The sequence below is a fragment of the Stegodyphus dumicola genome, chromosome 4, assembly GCF_044657685.1.
Source record: "Stegodyphus dumicola isolate Sdum_Otavi_A_Nest chromosome 4, ASM4465768v1".
NCBI lineage: Eukaryota > Metazoa > Arthropoda > Arachnida > Araneae > Eresidae > Stegodyphus > Stegodyphus dumicola.
This window is the reverse complement of record NC_140771.1, coordinates 238,493,976-238,513,548: the sequence shown is the minus strand read 5'-3', so window position 1 is coordinate 238,513,548 and position 19,573 is coordinate 238,493,976. Positions and strand designations below refer to the sequence as shown.

General features: G+C 32.2%; 1 protein-coding gene across 3 annotated transcripts in view; it reads right to left on the bottom strand.

The window, feature by feature from the left end:
• The window catches only part of LOC118199938 (ATP-dependent RNA helicase DDX3Y-like), a 63,557-nt gene extending 49,018 nt beyond the window's left edge, over positions 1–14,539 (bottom strand). For 2 of the 3 annotated variants that reach the window (XM_035371824.2, XM_035371826.2), the window contains exons 1-4: positions 14,195–14,539; positions 4,201–4,252; positions 847–1,026; positions 626–772 (exon numbers count right to left, since the gene is read on the bottom strand). In XM_035371824.2, coding sequence (XP_035227715.1) covers positions 626–772; positions 847–1,026; positions 4,201–4,252; positions 14,195–14,302 — 487 coding nt within the window. In that variant the 5' untranslated portion in view covers positions 14,303–14,539. The remainder of the gene's footprint in view (positions 1–625; positions 773–846; positions 1,027–4,200; positions 4,253–14,194) is intronic. The other variant, XM_035371825.2, reaches the window with a different exon arrangement.
• Between the last annotated feature and the right edge of the window lie 5,034 nt (positions 14,540–19,573).

Sequence of the window (19,573 nt, the reverse complement as noted above, 5' to 3'; positions counted from 1 at the left end):
CCTACTTCAGAGCAAACAGTGCAACAGTTATAATGACTATAGATAAACTGATAAAATAATGTAAGCATTACCACTCTTTTCTCCTGTAAATATACTTTTGTAGAACAGGATATGAAACTAGTAAGCCCCAATCCTAAAATTTTTAGAAATGGATTAAATTGGGTTTTCGTAAAAATTTTGGAATACACTCACTCGCAATTTGAAACAGAAAATGCAGATACACATAAATCAATCAAACCTCAAAATGTACCCTTCATTTTCTTCAAATTACGATAACCCTAACAAACTGCTGTAAGAAAACAGTTATTTCAAAATAAAAATTCAACCAATAAAAAATACTAATTCAATATTCACACTTTCTACTATTACACCCTTACTAAAACACCCTTTTTATTATAATGTATATTGTACCCCGACAGCCTCTAGTATTTTAATCTTTTTTTAGTGTTTTACTAGTAATCAGTTTCTGCTGAGATCAAACAGGTATAAATGTAAAATTATCAATAATTAAATTTGCATGAACTTATATCTAGAAGTTTTGATTTAATACAAGTCTTGGATTTAAATACTTAGTATTCTAATATTTTTTAGCAAAATACAACTTTAAAAAATAAATTTCTCTTACCTGAGGATTGATCATCCTGTATATTTAATTTCTGTAAATCACTTTGTTCCGAAGGCGCTGAGCCATGCATGTAGGATTCTTGATGCAAATTCTGAGATCCCATTTGATTGTATGATTGCGGATTTATAGCATCTTTATTGAAAGTTCCTAAAAATAATGTAGTTTCAATATTGCATTAAAAACAAGGAAACAAAACTTTCATTAACATCAGTTGATCTTACCTCTAGGCTTATACTGATTTTTTCTATCCCAATCTTGGATTTGATTCCCATGCCACTCGGGTGATCTCTTTTGTTCCGTTGGTTGACCATATTGATTCACATTCCAATGAGTTTGGTTTACAGCTGTAGGATCAGCTTGGGAATGTTGACGGGATCGCATATGAGGTGGAACATAACGTGCTAAAAATTTATTATTCAAAATCATTAGGGAAATAAGCCATTAAAAGGAATTTGTTTCCATAAAATCACAACTTCCAACAAGATCAATGATTAAAAATTGAACTGCATGAAAGCCCTCATTAATTTTAAAACAGAAAATCTGAATTATTAAAAGATAGCACACAAAATCTCGTTAACTCTTAGCAGTTCCTACAATTACTGTCATATCAATATTCTGAAAGCAATACTTTTTTTCATATGTAAAAGAGTACTTTATAATTTTCAAAATTATTTACCCTTTTTTTATATAACTGATATGATTAAAACAAATTTTATATTCTTATGTATTTACAAAAACTGCAAACAGTGTAAAACTTTACAAATCTTTCACTGTTTATAGGATATAGATAATTGTCACTGACAACAGGCTTCAGAACATTTCATTCCTTCATTAGTAGTTAAAACTCTCGCAACACTATACTTTTCAATCTCTATATTAAAATCTATGATAAGAAATTCAAACCTTTGATTTACTAATTTATTTATCACAAAAGATACAATTAAGTCAATGAATATATATAACATCAGTTTGAAGTCAATGAATATATATAACATCAGTTTGAAACTCAAACTGAACTCATAATAAATACTGAAAATGCAAGCCCACTGAAAGAAAAATTTGGAATCAACCACAAGCAAACATAACTATTAACCTACAACATTCTACTTCTACATATCTTATCTGCCGCAAAATGTAAAATCTTTAAAATAAAACTTTTTTCATGTTCTTGTATACCTTTCATCCCATTTTTATAGAAAGTATTTAAACTGCATAAATACTATTGCATAGATCACTCTGAAATTTTTGAGATATATGCAGATGATAAGTGGCAGAAAAAAGCAGTTAGATTTGAAGACATTAACTAGTTTAGCGTAGGAGATAATTTTTTATTGCCCAACTGCAAGTAGTTTAGAGTAGAATAAATTTTAAGGAGAAGGAAAAATGGAGTTGATGCGAGAACATTATCACGCTACGATTTTGTGGTATTAAATCAAGAATGCCTTCGACGTCTACAGTTAGCATTTGGAAATGAAGGTCCATCTTGTGTTACTGTAGTCAGATGGTTTACAGAATTTCACAGAGATCACACTTTTCAGGATGAAGAAAACAAAGGAAGGCCACTGTCAGCCGTAATCCCAGATAATGTGCCTGCTATGCAGAAAATACTATTCTGTTATCAGGACTGGATTCAGGAATATCCGTATATATGTGTGGATCTTTTTGTATAAATATACACACACCCATACATTTGTGTGTATTTATACATATGCATGCATTTCTGAATGCTGCACTGATAACAGAAGACACCAAAAAAACATTAATCTATGATAACTGCCACACCTACCAAACCAATACAGAAGGAACTTATTGGATCCCCCACCATATATAAAATTATTCATGAAGAAATGTATATGAAAAAATTAGTTTGCCATTGTGTTCCCTATAATTTAAATAATCACCAAAAAGAGGAACACACCAGATTCAGTAAAGAAACCCTTAAATTACTTAAAGATAGTGACTACCGCATTATTTCTAAAAAGTCATAACTGGCAATGAAACATATATATCATTTTTTTAATGTTCCAACATGTCAAGAAAGTAAAGTACAGGTCTTTGAAGATGATCTACACTCGCAACAATAAAAAGACAACATCCCATGGAAAGAAGTAAATGCTGTTTTCTTCAGAAGTACAGGACTTGTCATAGCCATGAAGCTAGAAGAATTGAACACAATCACAGCTAATTTGTATACCACTAAGTGTCTTCCAAAAATTCGTCAAGAAGTGAATGTTAGATGACTATGCTCCACCATGTCAACTGAGTTTTCTTAACAAAAATACATCAAAATGATAGAACAGTGATAGGTGTTAAAGATTCCTAAGCGAGACTAACAATTTTAGTGTGCGCAAATGCTACAGGAATGCACGAGTGCAAACTTTTCATAATCGGAAATCATGCACGACCTCGAGCATTTAAAGGAGTAACAATATTCCTTGTTATATATCAAGCAAATAAAAGAGCATGGATGATACAAACGTTGATGAATCATTGGTTTGAAAATCATTTTATACCCGAGGCTTGGCGATATTTGAATTTGGTTGGTTTACCTGATGACTCAAAAACAGTCCTGATTGTTGACAACTGTTCGTCGCACACTTCACTTAAAGTTTTAGTGAAAGACAATGTATCCGTATTATTCTTCCCTCCAAATTGTACGTCTATCATCCAGCCTATGGATATGAGAATAGTGCATGCGCTGAAATGCAAATATAAAGTAGCATTTTTAAAATCTATGTTAAATTTTTTAAACAATGGCAAGACCATTCAAGACTTTTTGAAATTGTTTAGCATAAAATCTGCTGTGTAGAGCATCGCAAGACCATGGGAGGATGTGTATCCATGTACGTTAAAAAATGCTACCATATTTCATGGTAAGGACGATGAAGATGATAGCCGTGAATTTAAAGGTTTGCGGACATTGCAAACTAAAGGTTTAATTGTCCAGTTATTGGATTTTATAAAGAAATGTGGAAAAATGGTAATAAATGAAGATGATATAACAGAAGTTTTTCATTGCGACGACAATGCCCCAATCATCAATCAATTAACGGACGGCAAAATCTGTACTATGGTTCCAGATCCAGAAAATACCACTTCCAATAGTGAAGAAAGTGACAGAGAGGTAATTGAAAACGAAAAAATTTCAACTGACAAGTTAGTCAGTATTCTCAACACAGCAATTACAGGACTTGAACAGTGGAACTTTGTAACTGAACAAGAAATTATGTCTGTTTATAGAATTAAAGAGAAAGTATTAGCAGAAAAAACGAAGCAACTTAAACAACTTACATTGAAAGAAATGTTTACTAAAGTAAAAAAATAAATATTATTTTTTTTTTTTTTTGTAAATTTTGATACCCTTTAGATTATAATTGCTCTTTATTTCATAAATTACGGTTTCATATTTTTTAATTGTATAATTTCTCCATGCCATATTACCAGATTTAAATTGATGATTTATAATCCAGAATCGCTGAATTCAGGATTACGGACTTTGCACTGCATTTTATAAACTTACAAAATATCACCCTTTACACCACACTTTATGAACTTACTGCTATAATTCAACTCACCATTTGGCTGCTTGCCATTCTGTCCAGTAGCATTTATATCTAAGCCTGCAAACTGAAATGAGGGGAAAACATCCATTAGTAACAGAAAAGTTATCTACTAAAAACAATGACTATTCAATTAACAGACTATTAACTTGTACACGTTACATTTTATAATCTGTACGAAAATTAGATTAGATTGATAAAAAATTAATACAGAAAATAAAAGAAATGCCAAAAATTATCAAGTTTAAAGCAATAAGCTAAGATCCACCATATACAATTAGGCGAGAAAAAGTTAAATGAGACATTAAAATGGATAAGAATTTTTGAATTCTCTGACTTTAATATACTTTGCACAAATATGAAAATGTTTCTGATTTTAGAACTATCCTTAAAAAGATATTTTTATTTACCCTGTGAGTGTCGTGGCATTTTGAATCCGTTCATGAAGACACGTATTTAAACAGCTTCAGTTAGCTAAATTTTTAAAATTACATATTTTTAGTCTTTTCATAAACTTCCTTTCATCAAGATATGTATATTATTAAAGAAAGTACAAAAGAAAAATAGTGATGCCCACCAAGTGATAAAAAAATCTAAGGACCAGATAGTTATTCCTATCTAATCATTCCACTTGGGGGATCAACCACATCAGAACATGTAAAAATATCCGATTTTTCAAAATACAAGCTTAAAAAAAAAAGCCATTGTATGTTACTTATTAAAACAAATTTTCGTATACTTCTCAATAGCATATGCTCTAAAAATTGTCCACTGGGTTACCTAACCTTTGTACAGAAAATAAATCTCAAATGGCGTCTGCAGGCAGAAGATCTAGAAAATAAAAGATCAGACTTTAAACATTTACAGGAGCAAAACTTCACACTATTGCCCGAAACTTGCAGTCGCAGTGGGTTATTATACTACTTTTCATTTGGCTACTACGCTTTCATGAAGGACGTGTCAAACAAACATGATGATTAAAGATGAAATATATCAATAGATTAAAAGTGTAATGCTGATAGCATCAGATCTGGGGCAGCTGCACAGCGGCAGTAATAAGGGATGAAAATTTTAGATATGCGAGGCAGAAAAATACCTCTAACCTCGTACGAGGTAAGATAGAAAGAATCTCATCAAACCAGAAATTGAAAAATATGAGAAAATATCACAAGCTAAAGAGATTTCACCAATATATATATGCTGGTTTTGACAGAAACTTTGGAGAAGAGAGATGTTTGTGTTCTGTTGATCCCCCATTGCTTGATGCAACGTTATTGATATGATGATTTGATGACTCAGGTGAAAGATCTCTTATCTGGAATAACAATATTTGATAAAATGGAAATTAAATATTTTGACTAAAGCCAGTTGTCAAACAAGTGATTCTTCCTATGACTCCATATATTTCAGCATGCACAACCATTAGTGAAATAAATTATGAACTCTGCCTAGGATTACTGAGAAATTATTACGAAAGATAGAGTTTCACGTGGGAAAAGCGTTCATTAAGCATACTATTGTGAATGCTTGTAAAATCAGTGAAGTGACTTGCTTAGGGACAGAAAATTAATTTTGAAGGAGTTCAACAGAAAACTGAGACATGTCTCCTAACCAAGTAAGAGGCTGAAGATGCACTCTATCAAAAATAAAATTCTTCTACAGATTAAAAGAGCTCTATATTGATTGCAAGCTGAAACATGTTTCTTCAGCACTTAATTACATCACTTTGTAAAGTCGTTAGGAATTTTTTATACTGGAGAAGTGAAAAATAAGAAATGCCGTCTCTTGGACTTTAACCTGGACCTCTCAAATACACTCCGAGTGTGCTAACCGTTACACCACAGAAGCATACATGAAGAAATGAGAAAATACCTTATATACTCCCCCTTTTATGGGTAACTGGGGATTAGGAGACCCAATCGCCAAATCCTGGTGGCGCACAATCATCATCCACCATCTCTTAGTTCGTGCGCCACTGTAGATGTATTAAGTTATTTTGAAAAAGACATGAAAAAATGAGCAATGCCTTCAACGGGTTCTCTAACCTGGACCTCTTGAATACATGCCAAGTATCCTAACTGTTACACCACTAAAGAATGCCCTATAATTCAAGGACTGAATAAAAAGTAGTGGGTAGAATACTTAAATTTAAAGGTACCCCTTGTTTATGGCGAAGTTGTTGTTTGATTTATCCGCAAGTTGTTGTTTCATTTATGGTAAGCCTGAGTAGTTGAATGTTATGGAAACCCTATTGTGACGTAATCGGGTGCATGATACTGGGAAATTTTGAATCATGGGATGTTTTGTAAGCGTTTTTGTGGTGTGTGTTGGTTTGATTCTTTAGACGGTAGAATGGCCGAATGTAGTAAGATTAATTTAAAGTTTCTGTACAATTTGGAGCGAAAGGGGAAAAGAGCTTTAATTGACTGGTGTGTAAATGAACGTTTACTTAGTAGCATAAGTGTCCTGTATTTAGGAAGGATATGCCTCTAGTTGAACGTAAAAACCGTTTAGATGAATTTGAATGGGTTTGTAGGAAGAAAGGTTCAGATGGTCACTATGTGAAGCGTTCGATCAGAAAGAGTACCTGGTTTGAAAAAGTCATTTGAATATGATTGATATTTTGATTTTTACATGGCTCTGGGTGTACGAAGCGAACTCGAAAATCATGGTAAGTGAATATTTGCTTTTGGTAGTGTTTAAATGTATAACATGTTTTTCCTTTTTTATGTTATTTTATTGCTTGGTTTAAAATGCATGTTATTGAGCATTGTATTTTTTTGTTTGCCTATATTGTAGAATTTGGTGCTCCTTTGACATTTTAAGTGAAAATATATCGATGTGTACATGGACAAAGTAAAGGGAGTGCGCAATGCAATTCTGGTTTTCTGCAAAGTTTGTGCAATTCTGGGATTTTTTTTTTTAAAGTAAAAATAGGTCGACGTACGTGGATAAAGTCAAAGGAGTGCGCAATGCCATTTTTTTGCAATTCAGGGATTTTTTTTTTTTTTTTTTTTTTTTTTTTAAAGTGAAAATAAGTTGATGTGTACATGGATACCGAGTTTGTGCAATTGTTCCGTCTTGTTATTTTGACTTTGTGTAGCGGCGATTTTTGCATACCCTATACTATACTTTTACCAAAGTAGTAGTATTAAAAAAGTGAATAAAAGTATGAATAGTAAATCTTCCAAGTGGAGCACAACTATTGTGAACAATGGGATAACGTTATCGCATTAGCACTGCCTTCTAGATTAACATCATATTCGTGTATTCCGACCATTAGCTGTTCCAAAAGTAACATAAGCAGAATAGTAATTACCAGACATGGAATTATTAATAATTTTATGTATTTGTAGCTCTGACGATAGGCCAGCTACGGACAGTTTGAAATCAAATTTTTACATAAATAATATCAGAAATTAACAATTAAAAAAAACTTGACACTGGATGATTTCCATTTCAAATTCCATTTTTATTAAAAAAACAACTATATTAAATGAAAACTCATATTTCAGACGGCAAAGGACAGCAAGTAGCTCACAAGCCACAGATACGATGTCGTAAAGCCGCAGTGTGGCCATGTCTGCTATAAAGTATAGCTACATGCATTGAACAGAACTATTATATTATAGCTTTGCATCTCAAATGACTGCACAAATTCTGTTTTAAAAAATAATAAATGTAATGTTAATATAATTTCATTTCTAAAAATTAACTATAAGAAAAGGTATTAATATTCCAGTACATTAACTCAGTGTTGCAAAATTCGAGTTAAAATAATGCATTTTGAAGTTCAGAAACCACAAAAAAAAAAAAAAAAAAAACATTCAATTTAGAAAATAAAATTTATGTACAACTCTGATAAACGCTTTAATTTCACCAAATGTGGCAATGCATGTTTTGCGCTGGTTTTTGGCGTGATTGCGTGTTGTATGGCAACCATGTCGGCGTTGAAAAATCTTTTGGTGGAGTAATTTAATTGCTAGTTGGTTCGTGTCGCGTGTGTTTTTGAAATGGCCTATGTTGCGATGAAAGACGTGGTGGGAAGGTTTCAGCTGCATATTTTAGATTGTGTGCAGAGTAAATTTAGTATGAAAAGGTATGATGTTGGAGTTGTTAACAAGTCTTTTGTTCACGGATGTATTTATGAGGATCATAGTGTATTTTTGGAATTTCTGTGGGAGTCGGGACTTTTAAAACGGAGTTTGACGTGTCCGAAATGCAGAGCTGATACGAGAACTTGGACGAAAAATGGTGTTTCTGATAGACTTGTGTGGGTTTGCAGTAAAATTGTTGCTAATAAAGTATGTGGGTTTCAGCGGAGTTTAAGGTTTGGATCTTCTTTTTCGTGTAGCAAGTTAACGTTGGAGGAAGTTTTTATTGTTACTTTCGAAATTTTAAATCGTAGGAAGGCATGTGATACAGCAAAATCGTAGAAGTTTTCTTCACAGACGTTGTATGATTGGCGAAATTTTATTAACGAATGTATTTTGTACTTTGTATGCTCTGTATCTGAGAGGATAGGGGGAGGGGAAGATAAAGTGCTGGAAGTGGACAAATTGAAATTCGGCAAAAGGAAATATCATCGTGGCCATCCTGTTGAGGGGCAGCGGGTATTTGGAGGTGTGGAAAGAGGGTCTGGGAGAATATTTTTAGTAGCTGTGCATGATAGAAGTAAGGAAACGCTGATGCAGTGTATTAAAGAGTGGATTGAGCCTAGTATAACTATTTTTTCCGATGGCTGGAAATCCTACAAGGATTTGAGAAAAGGTTTTGAACATTTATCTGTGAACCAGTTTAAATTTTGTGGATAGCGAGTCTGGCTGTCATATAAATAGTATTGAGAGTACATGGCGGCATGTGAAAGCTTCGTTACCTGCTTATAATAAATAGGAAATGTGATTTTGAATTTTATTTGGCTGTGTATATGTTTTTCCATTACTGTCATGAAATTAAAGAAGATGCTTTTAATAAATTTCTAGAAATTGTAAGATGTATTGAATGGGAAAAATTAAAAATTTCTTTGTAGTTTATTTGCAAAAAGTGTGTGTTTTTTTGTTTTTGTGAAGTTTGAAATTGATATTTCTGCTTTTAAAAGAAGCTTTCATTATGGTAAGTGCATTTTATTTTATATTTTTTGTTTTGTAGAATGTAATATTCATTGTTTTTTGTATGAATTTCCGTTTCTGTTGTTGTTTTTTGAATTGTCTGAAATTTATTTTAGTTTATTTTCTTGATTTGTTTTTAGTGTAGATTGTGCAATTCGTAGATGTTTTTTAAAGTTGAAACAGAATGCTGTGTACATGGTATTCTTTGAAATTTATTGTTATGTTAATTTATTAAAGCGAGGTGTGCGTAGTTCGTAAATTCGTTTATTGCCTACAGTGTGCAATTCGTAGATTTTTTTCTTTAAGTTTAAACAGGTTACTGTGTTCATGGTATTCTTTGAAATTTATTCTTATGTTAATTTATTAAAGGGAGGTGAGCATAGTTTGTAGATTCGTTTGTTGCCTACGTTGTGCCATTCGTAGATGTTTTTTTAAGTTAAAACATGTCGCTGTGTACATGTATTCTTGTCAAATATTTTTGGTTAGAAACTTTACCTTTTTGCTATCTAAATTTTTTGTTTTTCTTTCGGATTTTTAGCTTAAATCGTGTGTTTAAAACATAGTTTTTGCATGTGCGAAAACCGCGTTTTTTGAGACATTTTAGGCTTAAAGTTCGAAATGTAGACAAAAAATTTAGATAGTAATATGGCCGCGTGAAGTTTCATCGCCAAAAATATTTGGCGACTTCAGGGCGCATATCAGAGTAGTTCAAAATTTAATACAATTTTAATATTAAGAAGAAATGTAAACGTTAGAAAAAACCCAGAATGAAAAACATAACAGCAACATTTTCAAACAGAACAATATAATATCCTCTCTCCTACGAATATTTAGCATTAAATGAAACACAGAAAATATATTATGCAGATGAAGCTTAGAATTTTAAAGAAGTAAATAACCTTAGGACTTAACATCTACTAGACCACTAAAAGAAGTCAAATGCTTATCCAGATGTTATACACTGTATACTTTACTAGTGAGTTATAAAAACTGAATGACTATTATAATGAATATAATACAGTCAAAAGTCGTTAATTCGGACACCCATAATTCGGAATGATCTATTATCCGGACATCAAAACTAAAAACTTTCTGCGCATGCGCCAAGTTGACACATGCGCAGAGGCGTTCACGCATGCGCGTAATACCTTTTACGACTGCGCATATGAGTGTGCGCAAGTGCAGAATACGTTTTCACGTGTGCATTTTATGTATAATGGACGTATAAGCTAAAATTATCTAATTATCTATTTCAGTTAATGTTGATGATTGCGTTGTTCCTTAATTTTCGAATTGCATCCGGCTTATTATTTTGTGCAGACTGTAAGAGCAATTTTATAAAAGTAAGCTTAAACTTTCGATTATATCAAATAGAATTTCCGATATATATTTGTTAATATGTAAAGAAGCTAAAGCGAAAGTATGTTTTGAAATCCGAAATCTGTGGCGGGCGCCTAATGAATTGGAAGTTGATTTGTCAGCACTATCCTTATCTTCAGCGCAGATGTTTTTATTTTATTTGGCTTATAATTCCTTACCAAATGTAGTATTTCATCTCGATATGCTCCGTCTTTGATATGATTTAAAACAAGTTCCTCGTCATTATAATTCGTTTCCGATAGCAAAGAAAAGTGACAAATTGAAACAAAAAAATTTCGATTGACAAATTAGTCGGTGTTCTTGACACAGCAATTATAGGACTTGAACGGCGGAACTTTGTAACTGAACAAGAAATTATGTCTGTTTAATAGAATTAAAGAGAAAGTATTATCACATGAAACGAAGCAAAACTTAAACAACTTACATTGAAAGAAATGTTTAATAAAGTAAACAAATAAATATTAAGCTTTTTCTTTTTGCAAATTTTGATACCCTTTAGATCATAATTGTTCTTTATTTCATAAATTACGGTTTCATATTTTAAATTTTAGAATTTCTGCATGCCATCTTACGAGATTTAAACTGATGATCTATAATCCGGAAAAATCGATAATCCGGAATCGCCGAAGTCCCGACGAGTCCGAATTAACGACTTTTGACTGTACACGGTATGGAATTATCTATTAACAACTAGCTATATGGCAGTAATTGCCATATAGCTTTATAAAAAAATTAAGGGTTGATCTTTACATTATGGTAACTTGGCGTTTTTTTCGGCGAAAATTTGGCGACCAACTCTCCTACAGCAACCCTCTATTTTTTCCCCGCCCCCATTTTGTCTTCACGAAGTAAAGACATGTTTCTTTTCATCTACTGAACACTTCTTCCAACAATCTACTAGCCGAATTATACTTATGCTAGAAATTTTATCTAACAAAACTGCTTAATCATGACAAATATTCACTGCAAAATTGGGAAAAAGTGCACAATACCATACTCCTTACGCGTTTTTCAAAATAACACATACACATAAACCATGTACACGCCGACTTATTTTTACTTAAAAAAAATCCCAGAATTGCACAAAAATGGCATTGTGCACATTCTTCACTATATCCATGTACACTGCTTTTTTCTCACAAATTAGAAAAATTTCACGAAAATACATGACAATTTTCTCAATCTTTAAACCCGGTAAAAAGAACATATATGAAATTACCTGATCGCGAAAAAGTATTTACCCTTTCCAAATATGAACATTTCCACATATAAAATAAATAAAATATCCAAAAACTTTTACCTCTAAATCATCTATTACATTATACAAGTCACCAACGAATTCATACCGCAACCATTACAAATACTTATTGTCAGATATTTAAATTATTTCCATGCACGTTTACTTCAACTAAAACATATACCAAATTCCTACAAACATAAAATTCACAAAATAACTATCATTTAATTAAAATATCACTAAACCATGTACACGCCGACTTATTTTTACTTAAAAAAACATCCCAGAATTGCACAAAAATGGCATTGTGCACACTCTTCACTATATCCATATACACTGCTTTTTTCTCATAAATTAGAAAAATTTCACAAAAATACATGCCAATTTTCTCAATCTTTAAACCCGGTAAAAAGAACATATATGAAATTACCTGATCGCGAAAAAGTAATGAACATTTCCACATATAAAATAAATAAAATATCCAAAAACTTTTACCTCTAAATCATCTATTACATCATACACGTCACCAACGAATTCATACCGCAACCATTACAAATACTTATTGTCAGATATTTAAATTATTTCCATGCACGTTTACTTCAACTAAAACATATACCAAATTCCTACAAACATAAAATTCACAAAATAACTATCATTTAATTAAAATATAATTAAATTCAAAAACACTACTTAAAATATAAATGAGCACATACATTAAATTAATACATACATAAATACCCATTTCGAATTCACTTTAGTTACGGCCATGGGATCAAAAAATTCACGAACACTGTTTCACACAACACAGAATAAAGCCAAATACAAAATTTCCAGATTTTTTCCCGATTTCCCCCCTTTTCCGATTAAAGAACCGTAATTCGTCCATTAATATCACATGACATATCCCATGATCTCTCATTTCCCTCACACAAAATAATGCGTAATCGGAACTGAGTACTGCTCACATTATTACCAAAGTGCCAGGTAGTAACCTTTATCGCCTCCAAAATGTCGCCAAACTACCAGTTACCATATTGTAAAGATCAACCAAATTAAGAGGCAATAGTTTCTGGCTTATAGTACTACTGTAAAGATTTAATGTATGTACACAAAACGCATCATTTTACAATAAAGGACAGATAAATACACAGATGTCAAAAGCATTCTATATCAATGAAATTTCATGACAATATCAGTAAAATGGCTGAACCCAGAAGCTATGTAACTTTAACGAGTTTAAAAATTAACAACATTTCAAACAGTTTATTAACAGTGAAAAACGCTTATTGACAAACTACTGCATTGCATTAAAAATTTATTATACATTTAAAGAATTAAAATTTATTATATACTTAAAAATCCATTTAATATTAGCATTTCAATAAAATATATTTATACATTAATCCACAAATTTCTGACAGTGTTAACAGAAAAATATAATATTTATAATACAAGCTCATATTTCACAATGAAATTTATGTAGTTCGCTTAGGTTGGAATAACAAAATATAGCTCACATAATTAAAATATTATTTAGTAGTACCCTTGAGGTGAAGGACAAGGAAAAAATGAGGCAAATTTAGCGTTATGACCTACATAGTTTATACAGCGTGACGAAAAGTAACAAAAGTGCTGTCAATCATTTATAAAAGATAATACTATCCCAATTTTCCAAGTATTACTTCCAATATTCAACAAAAATTTAATTTCGGAATATTTCTTACTTCTTTAGTCTAATAACCAATTTTCTTAAAAGTGCCGTGACTAGATAAAGCAAATCAAAAACTGCACAGTTTCTTATATATGAAAAGAGACAAATTTTAACCAAACATTTAATATGAAATAAATTAATACTACTCAAAATACAAGTTTAATGCAGATGCAAAATATTATAAAATTCACATAATGAAAATTAGGTAGCATATTGTTTAACACAGTGTTATGAAAATAATTATTTCAAGAAATTTAAAATTCACATAATGAAAATTAGGTAGCATATTGTTTAACACAGTGTTATGAAAATAATTATTTCAAGAAATTTACAGTCTAATTACGATTAAAAATGTAATAGACTGTACTTATAATTAAATAAATTAATGAAACCGGATGCTTGGTCCAATTTATATTAATTCATAAATCATACATTACTTATGAAAATTCTTTATAAATCAATACAGTATAAATAGATCTAAATCATAAATTTTGACATAACTTGACAATATCTCAAAATTAAATTATTAATAAACACATTAATAATTCCATTTAAACTGCATGTCAAGCTTACGTTGTTGTACAGAACCCAGCAGGCCATATCAACTGGAACAGGTCTACTCCACATCAGAGGCATACCGGTATTTTTATCCCAAGTCGGAGTTGGACTCATATGCGCCATTTTGCTTTCGATTTAACTACCTTTACGATGCTCAAATTTTATATTTAACACAGTTATACTTCAACTACGGTTAGATTACAATTGAATATGTCTTCGCAGTAGTTTTAGTTTAGCGATAGTTCAATAATACTGATAAATTATGCTTTGTTGGAATCATTTAGCAAATGACACAGTAACATGAAACGAACTCAACAACAGCAGCACCTTCTAGCAAACCGAAAAGAAAACAGCCACGGACGCTACCTAGATGTCGTTCCTGAAAAATGCTCATGTTATGACGTCAACATTTTGATGTTCAGAGATTTTTAAAACTGTGGCTGTAATCACTATAAAATTTTATTTTTATTACTATTATTATTATTATTATAAAAGAAACATATAAATGTTTTAATGAATAGCTCTAAATTTAAGAAAAGAAATTAAATAACAATCCCAAAACAAAAACTATTTTACTAATATTTATACATACATTATAGAAGATGAGAAAAACTTAAATATTACAAAAAAATTTATGATTGAATTTTTTATTATTGCATTTATTATGTTTAAAGCCATAATGAAAGTATATAAATGAAACTTTTTTGTTGTAAGAGGCTATTATTATGAAACGAGAATGTCAGATATTACCGTCACAGAATGTCACTTTTTTCCTTTGAAAATAGGTCTGAAAAACGGAGTGTATCTTATACGCCGACACTATAGTGTACTAACCGATACTACGTCCTATACGTCGATAATTATTGCGTCGATACGTCGTTTGTGAATGGGTCAAAGATTCATGGGACGCTCTGAAAACAGAGACAGTGGGTAAATCATTTGAGAAGTGTGGCATTAGTAATGCACTGGATGGTACAGAGGACAATTTGTTGTATGAGGACTCAGATACTGATTTTGAGGAGGTTTCAAATGACTCTTCATTTAGCTCTGGAGAAGAGTCTGGATTTTGACGAAGGAGATTAAAGGGTGTTCTTTCCCAGATAGATTGGGTATTTGCAGAAAGTATTACTTTGTATTTGTATTACTTTATATTTAAAATACTGTAAATTCTTTATAATGATCAGTAATAAAGTTATATCCTTCAAAAATGTGTAGAAAAAAGGGGTTAAGTCTTTTAGGCTGGTGCGTCTTATACGCCGACAAATACGGTAATAAAATACTGTAAATTCTTTATAATGATCAGTAATAAAGTTTTATCCTTCAAAAATGTGTAGAAAAAAGGGGGGTTGTCTTATAGGCTGGTGACGTCTTATACCCCGACAAATACGGTAATATAGTGACACTTTGACTATTTTTAAGTCTTCTATATTTATGCTGTCCTGAATCATTCCTTTCAATCATACGAAATTATCGGGTTTTAACGAATGATTTCTGCCACTGCAAATATCGTCTGCAAAAAACGTTCGCGTTGGCGTGTTTAATCACATTTTGTAAAACGATTTTTGGCATTTGAAACAAACACTGTTTTGTGAAATTTGTAAAAAAATATCGTTTTCATTAAGTACAAGGTGTCTGAAATGGAACTATCACGTTACCAGATTAGAACTATCATTTACAGTGCAGGATTTAAGTATGTTACACAAGCTATAGCTTAACCCCCCCCCCAAATTTAAATATAGTATTAAAATGTCTAAATCCGGCTCTGATCAATTACTTCCAACTTCTGTTGCAAAATGTTAGCTACGGAATATTACCAAATCATGTGTACAGCTTTAGGTACTAATGATGTATCATATGACACCGTGAAGGTTTAGTACCGAAAGTTCAAACACAAGGAATATCACATTCAAGAAGCGCTCTAGTCAGCACAGCGCTCTAGTCGGCCTACTCGCACCGACGGTGCGAATAGCTAAAAGGCTATTCACACCACCTACATTCGCGCATGCGCACAATCAGTACCAGCATTTTATGCCGATTTCCATAAGGCAGGCGGTAGTGAGAGTGAAGGTTGTTAACCCTAACTCAGTAATAGAAAGGGTTGTTAATAGTTCACCAGCAAGAGAATAATTTGCAAGTAATAATTATCAGTTACAAAGACGAGGCCAATCTATATGCATGATAATGTTCAGGAAAGGATTAGATAAAATAGAACAGATTAGAACTATCATTTACAGTGCAGGATTTAAGTATGTTACACAAGCTATAGCTTAGCCACACACCCCCCCCCAAATTTAAATATAGTATTAAAATGTCTAAATCCGGCTCTGATCATTTACTTCCAACTTCTGTTGCAAAATGTTAGCTACGGAATATTACCAAATCATGTGTATAGCTTTAGGTACTAACGATGTATCATATGACACCGTGAAGGTTTAGTACCGAAAGTTCAAACACAAGGAATATCACATTCAAGAAGCGCTCTAGTCGGCCTACTCGCACCGACGGTGCGAATAGCTAAAAGGCTATTCACACCACCTACATTCGCGCATGCGCACAATCAGCCCAAGTACCAGCATTTTATGCCGATTTCCATAAGGCAGGCGGTAGTGAGAGTGAAGGTTGTTAACCCTAACTCAGTAATAGAAAGGGTTGTTAATAGTTCACCAGCAAGAGAATAATTTGCAAGTAATAATTATCAGTTACAAAGACGAGGCCAATCTATATGCATGATAATGTTCAGGAAAGGATTAGATAAAATAGGCATTTAATGATGGTTCTAACTGCAAGCGAGGACGTGTAATTAGTTACAAAATCTTTAATGTATTGACAAAAAGGCTACAGAACTTACTAAAATTCTTTTATTTAACAGAGTAATTTTTATGCAAACTTAGACACTAGTCTTATAGCATATCACTGTCAGAATTTATTATTCAATAAGAAAACTTACTAAAAATTATAATATTCTTATATATTCATCACTTTTTCAGTATCCACACATGTTTACAGGTTCAAATGCTATATTTCTAAATCAAAGTTACTTATGAAATAAAACCTTATCAAATCTGATAAATCATTTGTGTGCAAATTTTTAAATCTAAATCTCTTACATCTCTTCTGTCTTTTAAATTACATTAATTAGAAATATTAGTACAAACACATTAATATTTCAAAGTTCTTTGAAATACTCCGTGTCCTGAAAATGCCAAGTATTTCTATTAAAAAAATAAACAGGCATACAAAATTCTTAATAACCAATATTATATGATTAATTTTTCATTTAATCGCTTTTAATTTATTTTAGGCCTAAATTTTCTACACAGAAATCCTCTGTCTAATTTGTTTTATCTTTTCTCAGACAAAAATTTTCATAATTAAAGTCTTGATTGTGCAAAACACATCTTTGAAACTAAATGTATTCTAAGAAGTACAAAAAGTGTAAACAAGATTTTGCCCCCCCCCAAATCAGTCATTTAAACTATTCCAACCGTTCAGGAAAACGATAAACATTGCGAACTTAAAAATCTGCCCTTTATATATATATATACTTTAATAAAAGGAAATGTATTCCTTTTTTTTATATATCTAAGAAAAGGAACCCGTTTTCCTTTCTAATCTTTTGAAAGTCGCCAACGTTTAAAAGATGATAAACTACACCAAGGTAGTAACCCGCCTTTTTTAAAAAGGGGACCGATTGGGTTCAAATGACGGATCAAACAACTCAATGCGCATGCGTGGTTAATGTTGGTGCGAATAGCATCGGCTTGGCCTACTGATGTTGATGAGGTCCGCCTGCAAGAACTTGTGGAAGGAGATCAGTATGCAACTACTCGAAAGCTTGATCGAGTTGAACGTTAGTGCCATGTCGATTAACCGCCCTATGTATCGCATAAACTTGACGTACAAATTCAAAAGATGTTTGCCGCATGAGCTTACTCAAGCACATACCGGCACACGTGTTCAAGCCTGCACTACTCTGCTCGAATATTAAGGACCAAATTCTGGGCCGAATCGTGACTTGTGATGAAAAGTGGATTTACTTCAACAACACAGATCGAAAAGCAGGTTGGTCTGCGCCCGGTGAGCCCGTCAACAGCGTCGAAAGGCGCAATTTAACTAACAAAAAGATCATGCTTTATATCTAGTGGAACTGCCGCGGTATTATCCACAAAGAATATCTAGAAAAAGATAAAACCCTCGACAGTAAGGTGTACAGCGAGATCATATTCTGTGCTGACGCTGCTATGACGGAAAAATGTCGTACTGAGTTGCGTCGCAAAAAAATAATGTTCCATCAAAGATAATGCAAGACCACATGTGTCTGCATTCTGCGGCTGAACTGTGTACGGACTCGAATAGGATCTTCTGCCACGCCCACCATATATCCCGGCTTCACTCCTTCGGAATTTCTTCACACTTGCAGCTACATCTTGCTGGTGTTATCTTTCATTCTGCACAGGACGTCCGAAATGAAGTTGATCTGTCTTTGGATTCGCGGCCACTAAGTTTCTGGGTTGAAGGCTTTGAAAAACTACCCAAACGTTGGCGAAAAATCATAGATTTGGGTGCTGATTACTAAGCGCACTTAAAGGATTGCTTTCACGTTTTTTCTCTAACTTTATTAAGACCGTTTTTGGCGGAAAACGTTTGTTACAACCAGATAGATCAATTTTCCTTTGACACTGAGATAACGGAGATTTTTAACCCAGCTTATATGGACTTCGAATACTTTCTCTAAGTTATCACGATCACTGACTTGCATTACTATAGAGTTTAAGAAAAATATTGCGAAAATTTCATAAGAAACATGTCGAAGAAAATATTAAATACATTGTCTTCATAAGAAACATAGACTTTTAGAATGGTTTGATTTAAATTACTAAATGTCTCTCTTTGACTCAATAATTACTTCTTTATCACATTCCAGAGCAACAATTAAAAATGCACAACTATTGTATAGCATTGATGAACAAGGGTTATATTTTAACCCTTGTTCATCAATGCAACCCTTTATAACCAGAGAAAATTTGATGAAAGTCATGTCTTCCTTTATCTGCTCATTTTTCACGTCGAATTTTACTAAAACACTGTTGTCTTTATTGCATTTTTTGTAAATCTTAAGGCCTGAATTGAGTGTTTCTCCACCAAATTCGAAACATTTGACTGCATTCTTCTAAAAAGAAAATATTCAGAACTTATTACGAAGAAAAATTTGTACATGTTGATTAAATTTCATAACATTTGCTTACCTATGAAATTTGATTCCTAATCCATTCCTAATATATTACTAATTTTCACTTTCCAAATGCATTTCGTATGAGATAAATAGGCAGTTTGGAAAATTTTACTTACTTAGCGCTTTGTATTGCATTTTGAACCAAGTTTATATTTTAATTT